The sequence below is a fragment of the Oculina patagonica genome, chromosome 8, assembly GCF_052425735.1.
Source record: "Oculina patagonica isolate OP01 chromosome 8, crgOcupat, whole genome shotgun sequence".
In the NCBI taxonomy this organism is placed as follows: Eukaryota; Metazoa; Cnidaria; class Anthozoa; order Scleractinia; family Oculinidae; genus Oculina; species Oculina patagonica.
The window spans coordinates 8435434-8459419 of NC_135765.1; the positions used below are offsets into that span (position 1 = coordinate 8435434).

General features: G+C 39.2%; 1 protein-coding gene and 1 pseudogene across 2 annotated transcripts; both read right to left on the reverse strand.

Moving 5' to 3' along the window:
- Window positions 1-1656: 1656 nt before the first annotated feature.
- LOC144662688 (uncharacterized) lies at window positions 1657-5403 on the reverse strand. Its single transcript, XM_078523546.1, has 6 exons — window positions 5037-5403; window positions 4580-4609; window positions 4141-4464; window positions 3693-3783; window positions 3187-3262; window positions 1657-2889 (listed from the first exon to the last, which is right to left on the reverse strand). The coding sequence occupies exons 1-6, from the start codon at window positions 5107-5109 to the stop codon at window positions 2881-2883; spliced, it is 603 nt and encodes a 200-aa protein (XP_078379672.1). The 5' UTR covers window positions 5110-5403; the 3' UTR covers window positions 1657-2880.
- Window positions 5404-12041: 6638 nt separating this feature from the next.
- On the reverse strand, window positions 12042-23181 carry LOC144662446 (uncharacterized; annotated as a pseudogene). The gene is made up of 2 exons (XR_013572448.1): window positions 22781-23181; window positions 12042-14983 (listed from the first exon to the last, which is right to left on the reverse strand). The product of XR_013572448.1 is annotated as an uncharacterized LOC144662446 (transcript).
- Between the last annotated feature and the right edge of the window lie 805 nt (window positions 23182-23986).

The window sequence follows — 23986 nt, forward strand, 5'->3', positions numbered from 1 at the left end:
CTCTCGGCACGCGATCGAATGTCGCAAGAATTTGAGAATTTTCTCAGCACTCCTAGACCTCGTAAGTTTTGGGTTCCGGATCACGCACCATGCAGATGACCGCGTATATAAAACTTACAACCAATTAACAATTTAATCCGTCCTTTTATTTGATGTGAGTTGGTCAAAATGGCAATAACTTTGAAGTCGAAGAGTCGCTCAAACGCAAGTTACCGGTAAAAAAAAAAATATTTCGCGAAAAAAAAATTCTTTGCGCCCAAAATATGGAATATTCCTCTTCAGCTCTTTTTCACATTTAAAGGCTTGCTATTTATAAGTTGATTGATAAATGAAAAAACCCCGAGATTAACCGCTCAAAAACTGACAACACACCATGCCAAGTAGGCTAAATATTATTGGTACATTTCCTGGCTTCGCAGCTGCAATGAACAATAGCAATGATCCTAACATAGTAATTCCGTACGTTTGGTTTGTTCAAAAATGCATTCACATCTTCGCTACATAATTATATATTGTGATGTTTGAGATTACCGTCGCTATGTTTTTAAAAAATAAGTATCTGTAGCTTCCTTCATTGCTATCTCACGGTGAAATAAATTTCGTTTACACTTCGTTAGGTGCACTTTAAAGTGCCGTAGCAGGCTTAAATGTATTATAAGGATACATCACGAGCGCCGAAGGAGCGAGCTTCTAGCGGGTCGGGGGGGGGGGGGGGCATGCTCCCCCGGGAGATTTTCAAATCTTGGGTCTCTAAAATAGCATTTCCAGCCTTCGATCCGAGGGCATTTTCTTGATGAAAAACGATATTAAGATAGCAATGGGAAAACACTTATACCTCAGAAAGAATGCAACAGTATCCTAACATTATAACTGTTCTACTTTTGAATATTTTTATTTTGTGTTTGCCAAATCCCCCCCCCCCCCCCCGGGCCCGAAAAATGATCAAAATGCACAGAATTTTTTCGGCTTTCGGCAGCTCATACCAACCGGGACGAAAGGACTACAGCAGAAGCCCGATTTCTCAAAGCACCCGACAACTCGAACCAAAACAAAAGCGAGTTCCCTTCTCTCAGTCGAATTACGTCACAATTTAACCCTCGATTTCTCGAACTCCATGATTTCTCGAAAGACTGTTCGTTTCCCTTTAAAGTTCGAGAAATCGAAATTTAACTATACCTTAGCCTGCGTAGCTGGCGAGATTGGCACGGCGCGAGAAAAATCGCCTGCGAAACCCGTGGCGTTAGCGGCGCAGCTGCGATTGAAATTCCCGCCGGGATCTCAACTTGATTCCTCCCCAATTCCCTCGCGGCTTCGCAGCTCGTCTCTGTGGTACTCGCACTTGGTCGCGAAACCCGCCAGCTAGGCAGGCTTACTGTACCTATGAACGAATTCCACAACTTAGTTCTTTCTAACGGCATGAATTTGGTTTAAATAATAAACAGCCATGGTAATAAACGGCCAAACGGCTGCGCACTGGAATTGTTTCGGAACTGGGTGCCCTCTTGATTTGGCTAAATGCGAACTACTGAATCCCAATCTTTTACTTTTTCTGGTAATTTAAGTTAAGTTAAAGCCTCGGTCCATAAATCTCCTGATTAATTTCTTTTCTTAGAACGAAATTCCTTCTTCAAATTACAAAAATTACAACTCAAAGTATTTAAAATATTCTTTAACTTTATTTCCGTTTGTGATATATGACAACTAATGTAGTCTTTTGTCGGTAAAAATCAGAGCAAATAACGTTACATGTTTATCTTAACTAAGAGGCGCAAATTCTATACAACACACAATTGAATAATTGTCCTCAACAACGAATCCCCTTTTATGAATGAAACCCGAGGTAATTAGTTTGGTTTCTACACAGTTACCCATATTTAAAAATGTAAAACGTACAGGTGTACTGTTTGGCTCATTATAAAGCCATCTTCCAGAAATGTTAAAATAAGCTTGACTTCAAAGCTTCAGCCATCTGATCAGCGTAGAATGTTGAGAACGTGGGCACATGTATGTAAGAGCAAAATTCTCCACGAGCCATGAATTAACTGAAATAGATTTCTAGTTGTCCGATGTTTAGGTGGGGGGGGGGGGGGGGGGGTATATTTCACGTGATGTCATAATAAGAAAATAATATCAGGTAAGAAGAATGATTATAGATCGCGGTCTCAACTCGATTCTACAAAAATCGATTTCGTCGCAACATAACATGCTCGAGGTTTCTATTTAAACAATAGAGCGTTTATGTCTCGGAACTATCGGCTGATAGTTGCCCCGCGGAAATTTGTTGTTCTTAGAACAAATATTAGCCCGAGAAGCGAAGCTTCGAATGCTAATATGCTAGTTTTAAGAACATCAAATTTCCAAGGGGCAACTATCAGACCGTCTTTATTGTTCACCACTAAATTTTCCTCCGCATACCATTCAAAAACGAACATCGTGAATGAGTTTTTACTATTAAAAATAAAAGACTCAATTGAAAGACGAAATTTAATAAACAAACGAAACAAAACCAGACAATAAACCCACTAAATGTAGTGAATTTAGTGGGGTTTTTCTGTCTACAGGCCCGCTTGTTTACAAAAAAAAAATTCACGGACGGGCACTATCCATCTGGGAATTTTTATCGGAAGGGCATATTGTCCTCCGTGGGTGAACACTATCGCGTCACGTGATGAATTTAAACCAATCAGTAGGGTGTTTGCCGCACATTAAACATTATATATGTCGCTCGTAGTTATAATGTAACTTATAAAAGTTATGTCATTTCTTGCTCGGCTCCACGTTGCCACGGTAATTTAAGTCTATTTTTGAGAGCGTCTTTTCATTCAGTAACACTAATCGCTCTTTTAGCTTCAAAGTTTATCCTGTGTCGTGTTTCTCGAATTAATAAACCTGTAAGAATAAAGGGTAAAAAGAAGTAGTTATTTATGTCAATGGTCACGCGATATTACTTAATTCCTATAGCAGGAACTTCATTCCCTAAACGAGGTTGCAAAGCAAAAAATTCAAATGGAAGGTAAGTTGCCGGGACTACCTGAGGGAATATCGGCTAGGGGCACTATTGTCGGGGGGGGGGGGGGGAATGAGTGGTTGGGGGCTCTATCTAGGAGGTAAAGTGGTCTATGAAAGACGCAGAGTCAGAATTTTTTTATTAAGGGAACTAAACGAGTTACTAAAGCAAACGCCCACCTTAGGTTCAGCATTTATGTCTTCTTCTTCGTCACCTTGGCCTTTGCTTGAATGCGTTCCGCCATTCTCTCGATATCTGATGGATAACGAATAGTATAATTCAATAATGATATATGTAGAAGACTTGGGACAGCGTATCAGAGTCGAAACATTTAAAGGGATACTTTACACCATATTTCAACTTTTGCTTAAAATGTAGCATTTGTACTACAAAGCCAATTGCATCTGGGAAAACGTGAAAAATGTCGACTCGATTTTCTTCCAGTTTACCTCAGTTTGTTCGAAAATTTGTTTGTATAGCCGTCATTTTCTCTTTTAAAATACTGTCGCTCTCTACCGATTTGAAGCTTAGAGTTTATATGTTAATCAAAATAAACAAAATAGCCTAAAATACTTCGGGCTAGCTGACCTTGAATGTTTAATTTTTATCAAGTTTGAACTCTAGCCCTCTTGGGTGTACAAGGATTACAGTAGATTTCTTAATGGATCTAAACTAAATAACTTACTTTCTAACAAAAATAAAGACAGCCCATACAGTTCCGGACACAGCAGCCCCAAACGCCACTACTACCACCACAATGTAAGCTGTAACATAAGCTGTAGAACAAACAACAACCATGGCAATCATTGTACACTTTCGCTTAACTCAGCAACAAAAAACAAACAAACACGATTTTCTAAATAAACAACACATTCTCATTTAAACTTTGCCCATATAACTGATGCGGCAGACTGACAGCATTATTCAACTTATGATATCAGTTTTCAGTCCGTTTTAGCATTATCCCACAGTCGAACACCTATATTTAAGTATCACTGCAGGTTCAAGTCTATAACATGATTATGGACTTCTGCTCATGGACAGTGTGATATGGTCAGCTATTTCAAAAAGGGAAGATTAGGTCGAAACAAAAATGGACCTTACTTTAACTTCCTGTTCTTGTTATTTCATACCTTTTCTGTTGATATCGTTTCTAACCATCAGCGATATCTTGACGTCATTTGTTGGGATACCGGTAGTTATTTTGCACAGTTCTTCGCTGTAGCACTTGACGCCGTAACATTTGGCTTTATCCATGTACGCCAGTTGACACCGTTTGCTGGCGCAGCATAATGACATGCATTCTTCCATATCCTTGACAGCGCCAAGAAATGTAAAATTCCCAGCGTGCAGCTGGCCTTCCAAGGAAGCATTTTGCACTACGTCACTGTGCAGTAACTGGGCTTTTTTACATACGGGATTTTGATTTATAGCGAGAGGAGGACCGGAGCGTGTCGCTAACATGAAATACAAAAAGGACGATTGTTTAAAAAAGTCAGTTTCCACTTCGTGTATAAAGTAACATCCAAAACAAACTTTCCAAGTGAGTTAGGAAGATTTTAAACCACTTACCTCGATAAAGACCAAAGAACGAATCACTTCCTGAAGAACAAAACACGACAGAAGATCGTAGTCATTAAACTTTCACAGGTAAATTCTATAAACTCCATTGTAAAATATCAGCAAGAAGGCAATCCTTCATTTCTCTTAAATTAGCGTGCTACTTAGAATAAAGATAGCCGTAGAATTTTAAACTGTGGCTACAATATATCTTATTTTATGTTCGAACGATTTGTCTTCCTTTGGCTCGAAGTAAAATAATAATGTAACAGACCTTAACCTGTTAACTAAAGAGCGGAAAATCGAATTATTTGAAGGCCAATATTTGACACGATATAGCCGAACTCACTCTTTTGTGTAGCGAACGTTTCCACTTGGAGTTTAATTAAAGCAAAACTGAAAAATATAGCCTTAAAATTTAACAGCGAGATTAATTATAAGCACAGTTCCAAACGCTTCGTCTTCTTACCTCTGGCGGGTGACGTTGCCAAGAAGGCTAACACTAAAGCTGTCGTTGTAAGGTAAAATATTAAATTGTCCATATTTCTTCTATTTTATCCAGTTATGTGCTAAACCAAACCAAAAAGTCCAAGAAAACGAATCCTGATAATAAATGACACTGCGACGGTTTAGATCCCAGTTGTTTCGTCAAAGAGTAAACATGGTTCTTCCAGTTAATTCCCTAATTCCAGGCCTTGTTCTTTACGAGTGAAATCCTCTTGTTATTTTCCCAAATGACACAAAAATCGAAAGGTTTACAGATGAAGCGAAATAATCTTTTGCAGTTTTTTACTTAAGTTTTTTCCTCTTCTCCCGGTAAACATTACATTAATATTGAAAAGGAGCAAAACATTGACAATGACGTAGAGTCAATGAATGAAACACCAAATTCCATTTTGATAATACAATCTATTCTTTGTTTGCCACCGGGATAGATCAAGCTGGGAAACCTAGCTTCAGTTTAATAATTCTTCAAAAAAGGTTCTAAATTACGCTTAAATTTGAATCACAAGTAGCTTGTGTAAATTTTACAGTTCTGATATAGATTTATGGGCAGTTAATTTCTGGCAAGCAATTCTACCGTGACGCCTTACCAGTCTTAAACACAACGGGTGACCCGTCTAAAGCAAACACTGGAAAGACAAACAGTCCGCGAGCTTTAGTGATCTGTTGACGAGTGATTCCGATCTAGCTTCGGAAATTCTTCGGATTTAAGACGAAGTTTCAGTTTCTGTTCTCCGAGTTCCGTTTTGCTGGCGGACCCGAAAACAACTACCCAAATAAACCAATATGCAAAATCACGTGTAAAATGCAAAAGTTTTCAGTGGCATTGGTTACGTTAGGGTAATAAAAAAAAGTTCAGAAAAATTGCAGATCTGAACTGAAAAAAAAAAAAAAACACGAATAGAATATCAAGCCATACCGTGAGAGGATAAATCAACCTCGCTCCCATGCTCAAACTCATTCTCATCAAGTCAACGAGATCGGCCGATTGACATTTATTTCCTCAATGACTCCATGTATAACAGACTCACCACACAGGAAGTTTCCATTCTTTTAATCTTTACCCCAAAATAAAGGCTGGCAGTAAGTTATTTTGGGAAAGTCGGAAGTAAAATAATCTTGTACCCCAGGTCCCTACTTCCGACTTGGATTCAAGATGGTGTCCATTAGGGATATCGAAAAAATGCACAAAACTCATTATTTTCATTGCCGAAAAAGTCCGAATATTACCGGGGAAGGTCCGAAGAATCAACGGCCATATATTCCAAGTACTCGTTTCAAACTCATACCATAAGTTGTATTAATGGTGAATTAACGTCGTAACTGTCTTGGCCATTTTTTCAAGATAACATCTTCATGTTCCCGAGATAGTGTAGCTTTCGATACGTGACATTTTAAGTGGTAGTTTTATATATTGATTATATTATTGGCCCTGGGGCACAAGAAAAAAGCGATTTTAGTGTATGTATCTATTTAACGTTAATTACGTTTCTCGCCTGGGGTCGGAATTTAGGAGACATATTTTACTTTCTTTGTCAAAACACATCTTAGCCATGAGACATTGAATAAAATATTCACGACTCTTGACAGAATTTCGGTTATTACACCGACAACCAAATAATAACCCTATCGACCTTACACAGCTTTTATTTCGTGTAATTAACATACAAGACTTATGGCTTCCTCAAAATTACTCCTCTGTGGAATGATCTTCATGGTAATAGCTTCAAATGCAGCTAGCGATGAAAATACGCATAAAAATCAAGACGAAGTAGCCGTTAAAGCCGAAGATGAACTGCTAACAGAAGTCGAAGAAAGCGCCGAAGCAACAGGAAAGCCGAACAGAGATCTAGAGGTACAGGGAATCGTAGTTCCAGAAGGGAAAACGGCTTGGGAAGAAAACTACAAGAAAAACCAAGTTGATCCCAACATGGATGGTCTTGTTCTTCTTGCTTGTATCGTTGGCTTGGTTCTTTTTATCGTCGTTCTGCGTTACATGTGCTGTACAATTGAACAGTGCGAAGAAAAATCCAAGAAGTCTCTTCAGGGTGCTAGAGAAAAAGTGGAGCACACAGACAAAGAGATTGTTTTGCATGGAACCAAGTACAAGTCCTTGGTTTGAAATAACAGATTGATTTACTCATTGTGACTGAGAGAGTCGATTTATGTACGGAAAAGCTATTGGCAACGTCTAGATCTGAAGGATGAAAAGCTATTTCAGGATTTGGGAGGATAACTTGCAGCCCGATTTTAAGCTTTTTAACGATTATTGATACTTTTTCAGGAAAAGGTTGAATTTTGGAATTCAAGAGCGAAGATAAAGAGTACAATTTCCGATTAATTTTTGCACTTTAAATCCTCATAAACTGATGCATATAATGAATGACATTTTTCAAGCCTGATCTTAATGATTAAGTGGATACTGTAAGATTTAGCATCTGGTGATATCCAAACTTGAAATGTGTTAAATGTGGTGAGCTTATATTCTACTTCTTAGGCCCCGTCCACACTGACCCGGGTAAATTTGAAAAACGCATCTTTTTTCTCCGGTTAGGCCAACCGTCCACACTGAAACGGCGTTTTCGGTCACCGAAAACGGAGCTTTTCAAAAACGCTCACCAATGAGCGTTTTTATATTTTATTGTAAATAATTTTAAAGGGCCACTGGTTTGTTAGTATTTTTTATGTTATTTTAGTGCTACCCTTACCCGGGTTAATGTGGACGGAAAACATTTTACGCGGCGTTTTCAAATTTACCCGGGTCACTGTGGATTAGATTCAGGAAATTAATATTTCACGAGTCTTATATAAATTAAATGTTTTGTACATAGGTTCAATTTTTTTTACATAAGCAGATAATGCAGGCCCTTTACTTTGGGTCAAGCATGGTAAACAGCCTCGCCTCACATAGAATCGGGGTGCAAAAAAGTATGTTTGCTGTTGGGTGACACGGTTTCGTCTATTAAATTACACTTTTTTTGTAAAACAAATCTCAAAGTACACATAACGTATATACCAAGAATCGAAAGTTTTGGTTATGAAAAATGTAAAACCAGACATTATGACCCAGACATAATGTAATTTATGTCAAAGCATGATACTCACATGATAATCCGTTGGGTAAGGTTGTATCAGGTACTTGAAATCTAACCAATGAGATTTGAGGGGCGTTGTTTCGAGGTTATATTACTTCTAGTTCTTAAGCTACTCTTCCTGTAAAATGTAAAATGTAAAATCTTACCCTCCTCCTTCCCCTTCACCTACCAACGGGTTATCATTGCTATTTCATTTCTGCTTCTATTTTATACCTGTTGTATTCGTTTAAGTAGTGTGGCGGATTTTTGTCGCCCCACTTTTTAGAAGTTATTTATTAATCGCTTTTACATAGATCGCTGTGTTGTAATTCTGTTAAATTTGTTGTTATGAAAACCTGCCACAATCGTGGCCAGATTTATCCAACACAGTTGTTTGTTTTAATGATCTTGTATTACCACACGGGAATTCAAGCAAAGCTCGCGCTAAGTAAGAGTGGTCGGTTTTCCGTAGCATGCCTTGATATACCTGTCATTTAGACATTTAGAGAATTGACCGATATTATTTTTTACATGTGAACCTGGTGTCCGGCAAAATCTTATTTCTAAAATGTTAACTTTATTGTGTTGGAAGAACTTGCCAGTAGAATAATTCGAGTGATATAGATTTTACGAGAAATGTGTATGCTGCGTTTCAGTATATACATCAGTTTTCCCCCTAGGGGGGGATACTCCGGCTTGTTAATGACGGGGATGATCGAAGGATTTTTTTGGGTTTGAAATTTCGATTCCGGGATTTTTTTGGGGTTGGAAAATTTGGCAAGTATTTTTTTGGGTGACTTGATTTAGATAGGTGATTTTTGGGGTATTAAAAGCGAACTAAAGGGCCTTGGCGTATTTATGGTATGATGAATAAACAAAACGAGCGTTCTTTGTGTTATGTTATTGCCCCTCCTGGCAATTTAGAGGTAATTTGACAAGGGATTTTTTGGGGGATTTTTTTTTTGTCCAGGGATTTTTTTGGGTAATGTCGGAAGACTAAGGGATTTTTTGGGTCCAAAGTTTTGCCTCCATTCGATCATCCCTGTCATTTACAAGCCGGAGAACCCCCCCCCCCCCCCTGGGGTTTTCCCGAGGTTTTTGAATCTGCCCACATGCATGCGTGGTCGTGGTAAACTGTAAAAGGGACTTGTACAACCAGACTGACCACTTTGTGGCACAGATACACCTCTCAGGTCTGATCAACACGTCAAACTTATCTTGATTTAGTGGCAAACTAGTAAATGTATAAAATACATAAATTGTAAATAAAGAAGATTATTGTGAAAACTGCAGCGATCCTCGTGTCTTCAAAGTCATGCTAAGACAGATAAATAGATTTTGGAATCGTTAGGCGCTGGTCTTAGGTAAGGAATACGTTAATAAGAGGAAAATATTGTTAGTTTGTTGCATTGCATTTTTTCAGATTTTCGGCAAAGTTGTATTCCTTTCAGAAATATTATTCAAACTTGTTTCAGATGATATTTGCTGGTGACAGCATCGCCCCTTTTTTTAATAGTAATCAGCGCAATAATAATAGCGGACTTGGATATTGTAATGAACCATTGAATGCCCGACGAATCATTGACGATAAGGCGAGTTTACAAGAGCAATTTTTTGTGGCACTTTTTATGTGACAACTTTTATTTGCTCGTGTAGATGAGAAAAATTGGTTAATTTTTATGTGGCAAATATATTTGTTGAAAGCTGGCGTGTGAGCTTTTACATGACAAACAAACGTTGTCGCATAGGAAAATTGCTCGTGTGACGACTCATAATAAAATGTGGCGAATATTGCGTCAGCAAATGTGGTCCCCAATCTCCCAAACTCGCCCACTGAGCATTGTGCGCGCGTATTTCTGTGCGTATATCTCAGGCTGTCCAAGGTCATTACTGGCGCTCTAAACTTTGAACTACACGATCAAATATGTTTGTCACATAAAAATTGTCACATAAAATTTTTTTGTGTAAACCCGGCGGTATACTCTTTGAACCAAACTATACGTAAGCTTTTAGAAAGCACCTCGTAAACTTTAGGAAAGCACCTCCTAAAAACAAGCATATAAGAATACATATTCTTATCCTATTTTAAATAAAAAATATGTTTCTCTTTTGCGACTGCCGAAAACCCATTTCTTGTTTTAAGGCACATTCTAAGATCAGTAGTTGATGGTGCAGCCTTGGGCTCCCCTTAAGCCCCTGTTTTTGCCATCTTTTTATGGGACACCATGATAAGATCGATGTGGCTGGAACAAACAAGCCTTCCAAAGGATACCGACCTAATTCTTTTATTTAATTAAGAGCCAACACCCAAATATGTATTTCACTTTGTGGAAGGAAGTAAACCTCCTTTTGCCTTTCTCGATGTGTTATTTAATAAACAACAAAACCTCACAAATCCCTGTCATCACACTTATCGAAAGATCTTCACGGGCGTGCTTACCAATTTTCTTTTTTTTTTTAATTTGGTGGAGAAGACCTTGACTCGATAATTCACCGGTTTGATTACATGCCCCCCCCCAAAATAAGGAGCAGTTAATTTCCTGTTTTAAGACCCTGTAGAGTTTTATAAATTCCACAGGTTTTATTATCTGGATTAAAGTGAAGAAATGATCCAAATCATAATCTGGATTAAACGAAAAAAATAAATGAAACAATAGTTGAAAAAAGGCATTTATTGCTTAAATTATCCGAGAAATAAAGTTCTTTTCTTTATCGATGCATTCAAACGGAGATAAAAAAGCTATTTTTACAATGTAAAACTTAAAAAAAATTGTTCGTCGCTATTTGTTACTTATTTTCGGGGTTGGAATAAATCTTTCACTGAAAATATTTTAGTACAACAAAACGAAGTCTCTTATTTACACAAACATTATGTCCACTTGAAAAAGGAACTTCTTTCAACATGAACATCGTAAATAATAACAACTATTCACCATAATGGAGGTGGCTAGTCCACCTCCACCACTAGCCACCAACACTGAGGTGAATAGTTGTTTTAGTATATAATCAAACAGTGAGATAATATAGCTTTGGACTAGTTAATTCCGTAAACGAGTACAGTTCTCGCGCGCAAGTTGCTCGGAGGTGAAGTAGCAAAGGATATCCGGAGGTTTAAGTAGCCAATCAGCGCGCGCGAAAAATGCTATCCACTGTTTGAGCATATACTTATAACTAATACCCTAAACTAAATATTTCATATTCACTGACTAGAAGATGTCAGTCCTAGAGTGAACAAATTAACTCTTTTGGGGTGTTGGGTTTGTTAAATTTTTTCCCTGCTTTTCCTCAAAACATCAATGTAAAGCCTTACTGCAGACTATAGGAATAAAGTGAATGATCACTGACAACTTTGTCTTGATCTACAATCGAATTCTCCTAATTAGCACTGTAACAAATGCATGGAAGCCAGCAAGGAGAATTTGTAAGTTACGGTTGAATGACGCAATTACGAACGAACAACAAATGTCCAGTAAAAAATCGACATCATAGGTTTCTTAATCAACCTAATTGTGGAAAAAGTGGCAAGAATGAAGCATGAAAAAACTATTGGAAGCCTCAAAAGAGGCTCGGGTCACGTTTTTTTAAAAGAATGTGTGACATACAAATAGAATGAACCTCTATGGTACGGACCATTATTTTTTGAGGGGGTGGGTAAGGGTGGGCAATTTTTCTAAGAAAGAATTTCTTTAAGCATTGGTACTTGCAAGTATTTTACCAGCATAACCCTCTGCAATTTGTTTGTTGTTTGTTTTTTTGCTCCAGCCACCTTTAGCGGGTGGGGCTTGCTTGAATTTTTTTCCCCGTTCTTACTTGGACGGTTTTTTTTTTCTTATGCAAGAGGTTTTTAGTAATTGCCCAACATCACCCCCCCCCCCCCCCCCCCACAGCCCCCGGCAATGAACAACGCTCTGGGCTAGGTCACGCCATTTCATCAAATTACACAGAAACTGGTATTAAAATAGAGTTAAACCTCTAGATAATACAAGCATAAAAACTGTGAAAAAAGATAGAGCAATGTTAGAATATACCGTCTCTTCGTAATACTGTCCAGATATTTCTGTCAAAACCATCAGTCTCTGTTTTCTTTTTTAATACCTCTTTGCTGCAAGTTTCAAGTCTTTTTCTCAGGGAGCTCAAATTCGTAAAGATCTTGACATTCTTTTTAACTGGCTTTGTTTCAGCAGATTTATCTTGTTTCTTCGTTTCGGTGGGAGTGGAAGTTTTTTCTTGATTCACAATAAGAGAAGATTCTTCAGAGGTCTCGGGTAACAGAAGTTTGTCATCCTTCAAGCTGGGCGAGGCCTGGATTCCAGACGAAAATGCCTCAAATAGATTTTCAATTCTCACTTGAGGCTTTTCACTTGCGTTACTAGCAAACGTCACCCATTCTTTGTTGTCATCATTACATTGTAAGCCTTGTGGCGACTTCTCGTGAGTGCTATCAGATAATTCAGTGCTAACGTGCTTTTCAGTTTGACCGCATTGGAAAACGTTTGCGCTTACTCTGTCAGAGGTTTCGCTTTCAGTTCTTTTTTCTGCCTTGCCGGAGAATGCAGTTTCTTGGCAATGTTCGATTGTCGCGCAATCCACGTTGTTTGTGTTTTCGACCGAGTTAACGATTCTTTCCTCTTTGTCTACGTTCAATGGCTCTTCGAACTCATTGCAAAGTTCCTTTGAACGTTTCTCTACATTTTCTTCTTTGATTACTTGTGTGGAATGTTCACAGTGTTCAGTTCTTTCCTCCCCGGCGCTTGGTATTTCATCGTCCTCGTTTTCTTTGCATTTCTCAGCGAACACGTCAAAACAATTGTCTTTTCCTTCCATCGTGGGATCATCGTCTTCTGTATCCTTTTGCGAGCATTCTTGAAGTTTATCGCCTGATTCCTCTAAATGTTCAGATTCTTGTGAAAGATTTTCCGACCTTTCAAGCGTAGTATCATTATCATCGTCTGTCACGCTATCCGTCACGCTATCGTTGACGCTATCCGTCACGCTTTCCGCTCCACTGCTTCTCCTGTCGAAGCTAGTACTTCTGCTCTTATTTCTCTTTTTCGAGTCTTTTCCCCGCAAGTCTTCGATCTCAGATTTTTCTCCCGTCACACTCTCTGTTCGCCTTAGTTTCTTCATTAATTGTTTCTCCAGCCTGTAAAGTATCTTTTTCTTCCACTCTATGGTCTCATTCTTGATTCTGTCTCTCGTCTCCATGATTTTCTCGCTGATTTCCGGAATGGTCCTCGTGAGCTTGGGTGAAGTGGGATTACTGCCTCGACGTTTCCCTGACTCTGCAGGCGGCGATGTTCTCTCCTTCTCCAGCTCAGCCATTTCAGAACTGTTGAGAACTGGAAGGTACGGAGGGGGGCCGCCCAAATATTCGGCTGAGTCAGCACGGTTCCGATTTTGAAGGTCTTCCGGATGTACATGACTTTCGCTATTGGCAGTGCCTGTTTGAGAAACACTAGTTGCAAGCACATCACTGGTCACTGTGTAATCAGTAGTAGCATTGTCATTTGTCAAATCCATTTTCTCCACTAATTTCGAATCACCAGAACTAGTACAATCGACATGTCCCGTATGATCAGTATGCCCTGAAGGTTCAACATGTCCCGGATGAATAAAATGTCCGGAATGTTCAGCATTTGCTGGACTTTCACTTAGTCCCGAAGTTTCAGCATGTCTTGGATGATTTGTATTGAGGACAATTGAGCAAAACTTTGCCTGTTGACTTGATTTCTATTTGGTGAACGCTCTCTTTCGTTTGCCGCACTTTCATTGGGTTTTGTTACGTTTGTCTCCACACGTTTCCGTTCTGTGCTGAGCGAGCGGCGAGATCTTCCAGGAAGAACTTTTGTCAAGACTACTTCATCGTCTTCACAATCAATCACGACCTTGCTTGAGCCTGGTGACTGCGGTTGGTTTTGCCGAACTTCACTTTTCTCGTGCGGATTTCCAACGTCGTAAGAACGTTTCATCTGCGCTGCTACGGCAGCCCCGAGAAGACTACGACTTACGGGGATCGCGGTTTTTCCACTTTTGTCTCTTATCACGGAGTGAACAGCTACAATTTTGGGCAGTGCCTTGTGGTCCCACGCCAGTCCAACAGAATCGGAAGACTTGTAAGAATAACTACTCGTCCTTTGCGCATTGGACTGAACTCCGTCTTCGATGATGTTGATTCCAGGTACGCGTCGGAGACTTTGAGATGTTGAGGAAATGTGGGATGGCCCTCGTATTGCCGTGTATGGAACAGAAACGTTTCGTTTCGGAAAAGCAGGAACTGATCTAGGATCATTTTGTACACAAGCCAAATTCGGGGTCCCATTTTGTCTCTCATAGGCTGAACCCTGTCGAGAATGGTACTGGGCTTCTCTTCTTTGAAAGCTACCGGAACTGTTAGCTTGATCGGAGCGTGGGTCTTTTTCATAATAATGAACGAGTTCTTGCATATGCTGCAACTTAAGCAGCTTCAAAATGTTATCTTTGGTATGGTCAAGTCGTCGCAGGATCTGTAACTTCATTTGTTCTCGTTGAAGCCTTTTGAAGTCTCGCTCAGTGGTAGGGGGAGATAAGCGAGGTCGCTTAGCTTCACTTCCGGTAAACTCGGTGACGTAATCACCGGAAGAACGCCGCCTCTGTTGTTGACCATAAGTGATGGGAGGAGCTGAAGAATCATTCATAAAAGGACTCGAGAATCCGGCCGAAGAAGGAGCTGTAATTGAAACACGTGTCTGAGACGCCAGAGCCCTCTCGAAAACATTTCGGGGCAATGAAAATGAATTGTCCACAACTGGAACTTGATTGAAATTCATCTCTCCTCTAGATGATGTGCTTTGTTGTGGTTCTGAAAACAAAACAAAATATGGTAAAAAATAGTGAAAAGAAAGGGGAAAAAGACGGATTAGTGTCTTTACGGATTGAGCGCGGCAAAATACAGAGAAAGGCCTAGGGACTATAAGCAAGGTTTGGTCGACGTCCAAGTTTCAGGCCTTTATTTTTGTTGACGGTCGCCTATTAAATTGTTTTGATTCTTTTAAAATTGTATTCATACTGAGGTTTCGTAGGATAACACATCATTAAAAGCAACATATTACACGAATAAACACGGAATTCCTACTTTTTGTCTTTCAGTCCGATCCGAGGATCTTAAACGTTCACAATCGTTTTTCTGTTACGCGTCGATCTAAACTTGAACTTATGGGTCTGGTGGCCGGTTATATAGTCTAGCCGATTCTTAAAATAGATTATGACGTAGGCGAAATTGCATCACTGTTCTATAAATAGATATATTTTGCTGAGTCACGAAATCTAGAACCTTCTAGAAAAAAGTGCAACGGTCATGTAATGCGATCCAGAATGTTCTACAAAGTTCGGTTACTTTCTAAGAAACTTTCTAGGCGAAATATGTAAATACAAATGTATCTCGATATAGCCTCTTGTTAAAAAACGTCACGCAAGTCGTCATAGTCTCCCGTAAGTACATAAATTTCGATAACTTTTGTCAAAACCAATTTAAAACTTTACCAACAACATAAATGTATGACACAAATTCATTTGTGCGAATATAGTATTTTGCAACACGATTTCTACACTCAGATAACTGAAAAGAAACCATGCTTGACGAATTAAAATACATTCTCAAATCTAACACAAAGCTGTCAAAGGATCGATGTCTTAAATCAGTCGAGAGTAGAATAACTAAGGCCATAAACTGATTACCTTTTCGTAACAACATATTTTAAATAGAGGCGCTTAGATTTATATCGAAGACAGTACATTTAAAACGACTCGCATTATAACAATTCTTAAGATGACGGCCGATTGTAAAATTCATTGTCCTCGTTAACGGGTTGAGACTAAAATTTAGGGCAGTTTACGGTTAACGGTTACCGGTTAACGGTTAGCAGAAGCGAATACGCAAACTGGTACAAAAGAAACCGTAGGAACTTAGTTCGTTATTTCCCTTGAAGGGACTACATGTATGTCACGGATTTAACAGATTTTTGAACGGCCAAAATCTATATTTGTGTCGTAGGGAACTTAAAAATATTGGTTCATTTTCATGAACAATTGCTATTTTAGAGGACTAAAACTGTTAAAAAGCGCGTTTGGCTGCGGATGGTTCGGATGGAAATGGATTGCAATTTGAAAACGTTAGCCAACGTTTTTAAGTTGTTTCCGCGTGGCTTAAAAAAAAATCAATATTTATAGCCGAAGTTTGATTTCTACCCCCAAATAAAGGTTACATCTTCAATTAAATATTCAAAGACAATGTTTTTCATGGGTTAAGTTGCTAACACTATTAGACCAAAAATCTGCGAAATCCCCGCGACATAGACCCTTTGAAAGCTTCTACACTAAATAAAGTTTACCGGAACTAAATAAGGTTTACCGGAACGGTGCCGTAGGTAACATTAAAGGAACAATTCGCTGTGCTGCTTTAGATCTCGGAAGAGTTGTTTACATCCCTAGAAAATTTTCCTTCGTTGAAGAGTATCACAAACAAATGAAAATTGCCCCCTGTACTAAAGCTTGACAAAGCTCTTTTATAAACTACCGTCGGAGCTGGAACGGAAATCGCCCACTCAAAATTCTTTAGAATTACCACAGATTTAACATAACATCCGGAATACAAACCTATCCCCGCCGAAATACGTGAAGGTATGAAAAATGTCAGATCCGTTTCCGGTCTTTTCCAGAAATATTCATGTGGGAAAAAAGACTGTTCTTTGCGGGCGCTTAATTCCGATTTTTGTAGCATTTTCAAACAACTAGGAGGTAGTTTTACCACGTAATAGCGATTTAAAATCACTTAGCCTGCGAAAGAAGATTTATATTGCTCAGTGTATTTAGCTGTGCTGTGCGGTCTTAACAAAGCTAAGTGACAGATATTGGTACAGGTTGTGGAATTGTTTGCTCTTTTGTGGGTGCTCATCAAAGCATGCACAATGTCTTTTGTAATCTCCACGTGCTCTGGTAGTGAATGGTCTTTGTCCAGCAAGGTAGTCATTCAGCTCTACGCCTTTAGTAACCCATAGAAACTAACAGCGTTGACAAAAATGAAATTAACGTGAAATTGGGAGAAAGAGCTTTTTGTGGTTAAATTGCACATGGCCTGTATGATACAATTATTCAGCTTTATGCCTTAAGTCACTCATAGAAACGGCGTAACGGCGACAAAAATGAAGGACACGTGAAATGGTACATGTCTGGTTTAATACTATACACCCGCATGCAATGGTTTCATATAAACTTGAAAGAAAATTAATTTTTCTAAAATGCCTCGTGCTTTTCTAGCAGTTTTTCCCAATAACCGTCCACTTCCGAGTTCCGATTCCCCATTATTTAAAGAATAATTAAAAAATACATTCTTATCTATTTATGCCAATTTATCGCCACTTCAAAAAATAAAGTAGATCAGTTTTCCACTTTGACCGTGACATTCTTAGAATTTCTTTAATTCTTCGGCACGGAATGTTTATTCATCGACGTATCTCGCCTAGAACATTTCAGCTCCAAGCTCCCATCGATCCGAATAAAGAAAGAAAATTCTCTTTTCTAGCTCAGTCGGGGGAACAAGTGCCAGTTGATGGCGACATCACTTCTCCGAGAAGTTACTGAGCCTGCGGTTTTTTCGTCACACAAGTTGCTAAGCAACATGTTATTAAACAACAGGGGCAAAGAACACGACACAACGATCCCGGCCAACGCACGAACCTGGGAACACTCGACCTGAGGTCCTCATTCAGGCACGCCGCGACAAAAATAGCAAATTTTGGTTCGGTGGAAAACGCGGAGTGCGGAGTGAGCACTCCGCATTTTCCACACTCCTCATTTTCTACACTCCACATTTTACACACTCCACGTTTTCCACACTCCGCATTCTCCACACTCCACATTTTCTACACTCCGCATTTTACACACTCCACGTTTTCCACACTCCGCATTCTCCACACTCCGCATTTTCTACACTCCTCATTTTACACACTCCGCGTTTTCCACACTCCGCATTCTCCACACTCCACATTTTCTACACTCCGCACTCCGCGTTTTCCACCGAACCGCAAATTTTCGCCGAAACAACAGACGGAAATTCCGGAATTTCCCTTGGTGTTAAAACTTGTGAAATCTCGATCTCGCTTTGTTTTGGAACTATTGTTTTCCTGCTCTGTATTGTTTCAAGGTTCTTTGTTGTCTACGGTTCGTTCTTTGTTTTACGTCACTGCTGAGTTTCACAGAATTTTACAAGTAAGTTTGTTATCCACCCGGCGATTTTAATAACTGAACAAGTCATTTTGGATCGTATTGGGTTGAAATTTAACTGACCGTGATCCTAATAAATTTTATCACCAGCAAAAAACAATAACTGTTTTATGATAAAATAAATATCTTGAGTAAGTAAGCTAACTTCTTATTTTACTGTAGAAGGCTCCATTGTTCGATAGTAGCAGAAACCAATTCCGCAGCCGCCTAGCGGGAGCGAATGAGAGGCGGCTCTATTCGCAGGCTAATTCGACTTGTTCCGCAGTACAGATCTTTTATCCATACGCTCACGTTCTAACGACTCGCTTTACAAATGAACTCACTAAAATTACTAAAATAATCAGATCGCTTATATGTTGTTTGGTAAAATAAACGGGATTACCAACAAAAGTTGCTTATAGTGGTTTAAAAACAGGAAATACTGTAAAACCCCTATTTAGCGGCCACCCTCAGGGAAATGAGGCCTTTTACAAAGGTCGCGTTATTTCAATACATTATGAACTTGAAAAGGAATAACGGAACCAAATGAAGACGACAATAAACCTGTGTTTGAATGATGTTATCAGCCGTCACTGTCCGAGCTTGTTGAAAATAAATCCAAACATCATATATTACATTCTAGAGGCCGCTAAAAACAATAGAAGAACGCTCATTGGGGCGGCAGCCTTTCGGAAAGGTGGACGCGGCCGCTTAATAGAGGTGGCCCCTTGAAAGGGGTTTTATTAACAGTATTATAAAATTCTGACAATAGTTTCGGGACTTTAGTAACTGGCCGCTTAATAGGACAGTAATTATGTTAGCGACCAAGACGTGACCAACGCAATGAGTCGGTACCAAAGAACATTTCCTGGCTTTACACAGTTACCGTGGGAAAGATAGAACGACAAGGTGACCATTGTTTGTCGGTGCTACAAACTTCAACTAATATAAAACGACACAAATATATACATTACCTGATTATTACAGCGAAACACCCGAAGCTTAAAATTGAATATATACTTCAACAAAATACTGATGTCATCGCTGGCAGGTAGAGTTAGAAGCTTGACAAAAGTGCTTGAAAACAAACAATCCGAGCAGGTATATTTTACACCCGATTTTTGTCGTCAACAGAAAACGCTCTGGCGAACGCCTACCACAATTGGCCAGTTTTGAGTCTTCAAGCTATCTATATGCAACAACCGGGTAGTATAGATAAACCACTTCATGTTTCCGGTATAATTTTCTACAAATATGACTGTTTACAAAAAAATAATTATAAACTCGAAAATTTTGTTTTACCTTTCTATACGTGAGCGGGAATTTAATTTTATCCACGATGGAAAACAAAATAGCAAAAAAAAAGTTAAGCGAAAAAGAAACAGCTCACATGAGTCAGAAGCCTAGAAAAATAACTACAGACCTTCCCACTAGAAACTAAAAAAAAAACACTTTTGATAAGATTTTCTTTCATTTTCGACAACTATTGTAAACTTTTCCTAAAAATTTCAATATGAAATTAGATATCAGGGCCTTGAGGAGGGTCTGAGGAAAATAGAAATGAAAATTTGCGTCTTGAAATCAGTTGGAACAAAGAGTCTGTACAAAAAAGAGGGTCTTCTTTTCTGATCGCGCGCAACTGATCTGTAAAGGAAAGGGAGTCAAGAAAGATAGCTTCAATTTGTCGCTTTTATCATCTCGGCTCCCGCGCGCGAAGCCACGCGCCCGGCGGTATGAAGCGAACCAAAAAGCGCATGTTTTTTAAAGCCGGTGTACCGCAAAGTTCACACGACAGCATGTACATGATCACGCATGGCACAACAAAAAAATAATAATACCTGAAACGTCCAATTCCCTTTTCCTAAAACGACGCCACTTCAATCAGAGAACCAGGCAGAGCGCGCGAATTGGAGCAAAGTTTCAAGGTCTTCAAGTATCACTAACTGCTACTTTGTTTGATTTTCTTTCTTTATATACTTTTCTTTCATTGCGCGCTAAGCAAAAACGAGAAAGAAAAAATCTGCGATTGCCGCGATAAGGAACTCTTAATGAAGCCGAAGAGCTTTCCGAGTGATTTTCAGCACGAAAGTCAAAACGCGGGATTAAAACGGTCTGACATTCAGGGAACGCGTGTAAAATTTTTCATACTTTCTGACATTGTGTGTGACACTAAATATGACCGCTTTATCCATTTGGAGACACTATAGTATTTCCGAAGAAAATAAGAAAAGGTCATCCCCTGGGCTCTGCTCTGTGCGGGGACGAGTAACGAAATAAAAGTGGTCTTGACAAATTTTGCACCGCTTTTACTAAGAAACGTCTGCGAAGCAAATAAGAATGTGTCTGTTCTGTTTCGTGCTGCCATATATCCCGACGTTACTAATCGAACAGTTCGGTAATCGAACTTGATCGAACTGAATCGAACTTAATCGAACGATTCGGTTCGATTAGTTCGATAATCGAACAGAATCGAACCCAAAACTTTGTGTGAGAGAGTTCGATTCCGTTCGATTTCCGAACTAATCGAACCAAATCGAACTTAATCGAACACAAAAGACAAATCTTAAATTCACCCTCATACAACCAGATAATGAACAGTCTGTCTAAGTAACAGTAATAAATGAATAATTTTTATTTATGGACTCGGCAAAAAAAACCCGAAACGCAAAGTTCAACAGACAATAGAAAATAAATCCTCCTTCACTCTAGTTCTATTTCATGTTATCAACCTATGGAGTCCCAAGTAGTCTGCGTAGCTGGCGATTTCGTCGGAAAGCACGCGTGGGAGATTACTGCGAAGACTCGCCTTGCAGATGACGAGAACTAAAGCCAGAAACCTATCGAGAGCCTTGAATCAAATTGGAGTACAAAACACGTTGAAAGAATGTGAAGAAATAAGCGACAAACAGTAATAAAATTGACATCAATTTCCTTTCTGTTTATTTATTCGTTGTTCTGGGCTAAACAACCGCGCCTGTGACACTCGTATTCACACCCGTTTATTGGGAACATACCGCCATTTGCAGCCAAATGTAATTAGACCGTGATTTTACGACCGTTGTTTTTTAATCAACATCCATTTTCCATGATTTTCAAATCGAACCCAGTCGAACTTAATCGAGCCTAATCGAACTTAATCGAACGTTCGATTTAGTTCGATTACTCAAAATTTTTTGTGAGAGTTCGATTCTGTTCGATTACCGAACTTAATCGAACCTAATCGCGTGATTACAGTTCGATTCAGTTCGAGTAAGTTCGATTAATCGAACGTTCGATTTGGTTCGATTAGTAACGTCGGGCATATATATTTTGACGTTTGGACTATCTGATAGTGAAAGAACTGATATCATTCTTGATCTTTATCTGCACTGCAATCTCAGGTGCCCCAGTCTCACGCAGTGCGAACTTTTTATTTCGAAATATATGAAATGATTTTGAAATAATGAAAATAAATAATGAAAATGGTAGGATAGGAGTTAGAAAATATGGAAGATATATAAATAGAAAAATACGAATAAGAAGGAAAGTTTACTAGTTACTCGAGTTTCACGCTCAAGGCGATCATCAGACAGATGATCATCAGTCTGATGATCGCCTTGAGCGTGAAACTCGAGTAACTAGTAATACTTTCCTTCTTATTCGTATTTTGCTCTGCATATATTTTTGCATTGAGCACTCCTAGGATAAGTGAAGCAATTTTATTTCTTGTTTATTCGTTTAAATAGAAAAATAAAAATGTCTTGTCTTTTAATTTCTACGCTCTATAGATTCCGGACTTGGTCTCTAATAAGCTCCCAGGTTTCAATTGTTCTTGTGTAAATACCAAACTTCTTACGGCCCACGAGAATGGTCGAGAATGCTAGGGAAGTGCAAAGCACCATAGATTCAGAAGTGCCTAAAGCTTTGATTATAAATCTTCTATTGTGCTAAGCCCCCAACTCCCATTCCAATACAAACCCTCATATTTATATCGCATTTCTCAAACAAACCCTTATGTTTTGACTGCTGTTTGTAATATAATGCTTTATATCATAACCAATCTCTTCTATACAAATATTTCAAAAAATACAGTAAATAAAATTTCTGCGTTCATTATTGCTCAATTTATACAAGCAGATTGTCTATTTTGTTCCCAAATTCGGAAAAATTTCAAGTCCAAAGAAATATCGGCACTATACAAAAGTGATAGCGCAAAAAAAATGATAGTGTGAGTGCTAGCCAGCGTAGCTTGGCGTTCTAGTCAGTCGGGGAGAGCGCGAAATCGCGCGCGACTGACTAGAACGCCAAGCTACGCTGGCTATGTGAGTGCAGGTTTGATCTGTCGATACTCTACGCCATTTTCAAAGGAGATTAACGATTGCTGTACACGATAAAATATTAAAACCAACTTTGTGCTTACCCTGACTACATCTCCCGCTCTGACTCACAGTGAGCGATGACCTCCGGCGATCGAACACATTTCGCTGGTAAAGTTCGTTTTGCGAGCTGAGATCGATGAAGGAAGGCTCAGGTCGACTGCCGACGTTGTTTGGCCACAGCGTCTCTGTTCCCGGATAAATAACTGAATCCATGTGCGAGTTTCTCGTTGTTTCGCTTTCTAACGAAACAAACAATTATGTAAATCGAAAACGTGAATTCACGTGCAAGCGAATGTGCACGCTCCTCGTGCGCTTTCGAAATGTACGGGGAACAGGGCCTTTTAAATGACTGCTATTAGGTTCGCGTGGAGATCTTTGTGAGTTGAAAACAAATGCGATCTGAGATCTGGAGATTGCACACAGCTTGTCGTGTGGCTAGCTAAAGAAAAGAATAGTTCGCAGTGATGACAGCAATTTAACAGGTTATCTTTCCTGTGGCGACCCGTGACGGTATGCGTTTCAAATATATCACTTTCGCCTTCCCTTTGATGTGCCGCGCGATTATATGAGTCACGCAGGAAAGCGTGGGTTTTAGTTTCTTCCACAAATCACTAATATAACTCCTACAGTCACATACTGTAATGTTCTCATCACAAAAGCACTTGCTACAAAACTAACACGGATTCCTTTCCTTTAAATATGACGAAAAATTGTTTTCACATCATTTGTTGCAGAGCCTTTGACCTAAGATATAATGTGATTTTATCGTGAGCGGAAGAAAAAAAATCACGGAAAACGTGAACTACAAATTCAGATTTTTAGACAAAACATGAAAACGATCGTGACTGAGTACAAGACACGCTACCAAAGATAGATGGTGTTTATAACTCGACCCATATCCTGTCTATTGCATGGGATATTTCGTGCTTTTAAAAGAGAAAAGTAAATATTCGCCAAAAATAATAACAAATAAATAAATAAATAAACAAAGACGCTTTCTTTTTGATCCGCAGATCAATGCTGGTGGCATATAAATATGAGAGGTTTCCTGGGGGGGGGGGGGGGGTGCGCGAACATTACCGTATTTCCCACGCTGATTAGCGCCCTCCTTTGAATATAAAGCGCCACTGCAGTCCGACATAAATATGGTGACTTTTGTTTGGCCACGTGCTTGAAAAGTTCCGTTTCATATGCATGTGCTTCAGTCTAGTCTTTGAGGACCAGTTACAAATGATATTCCCTCCACT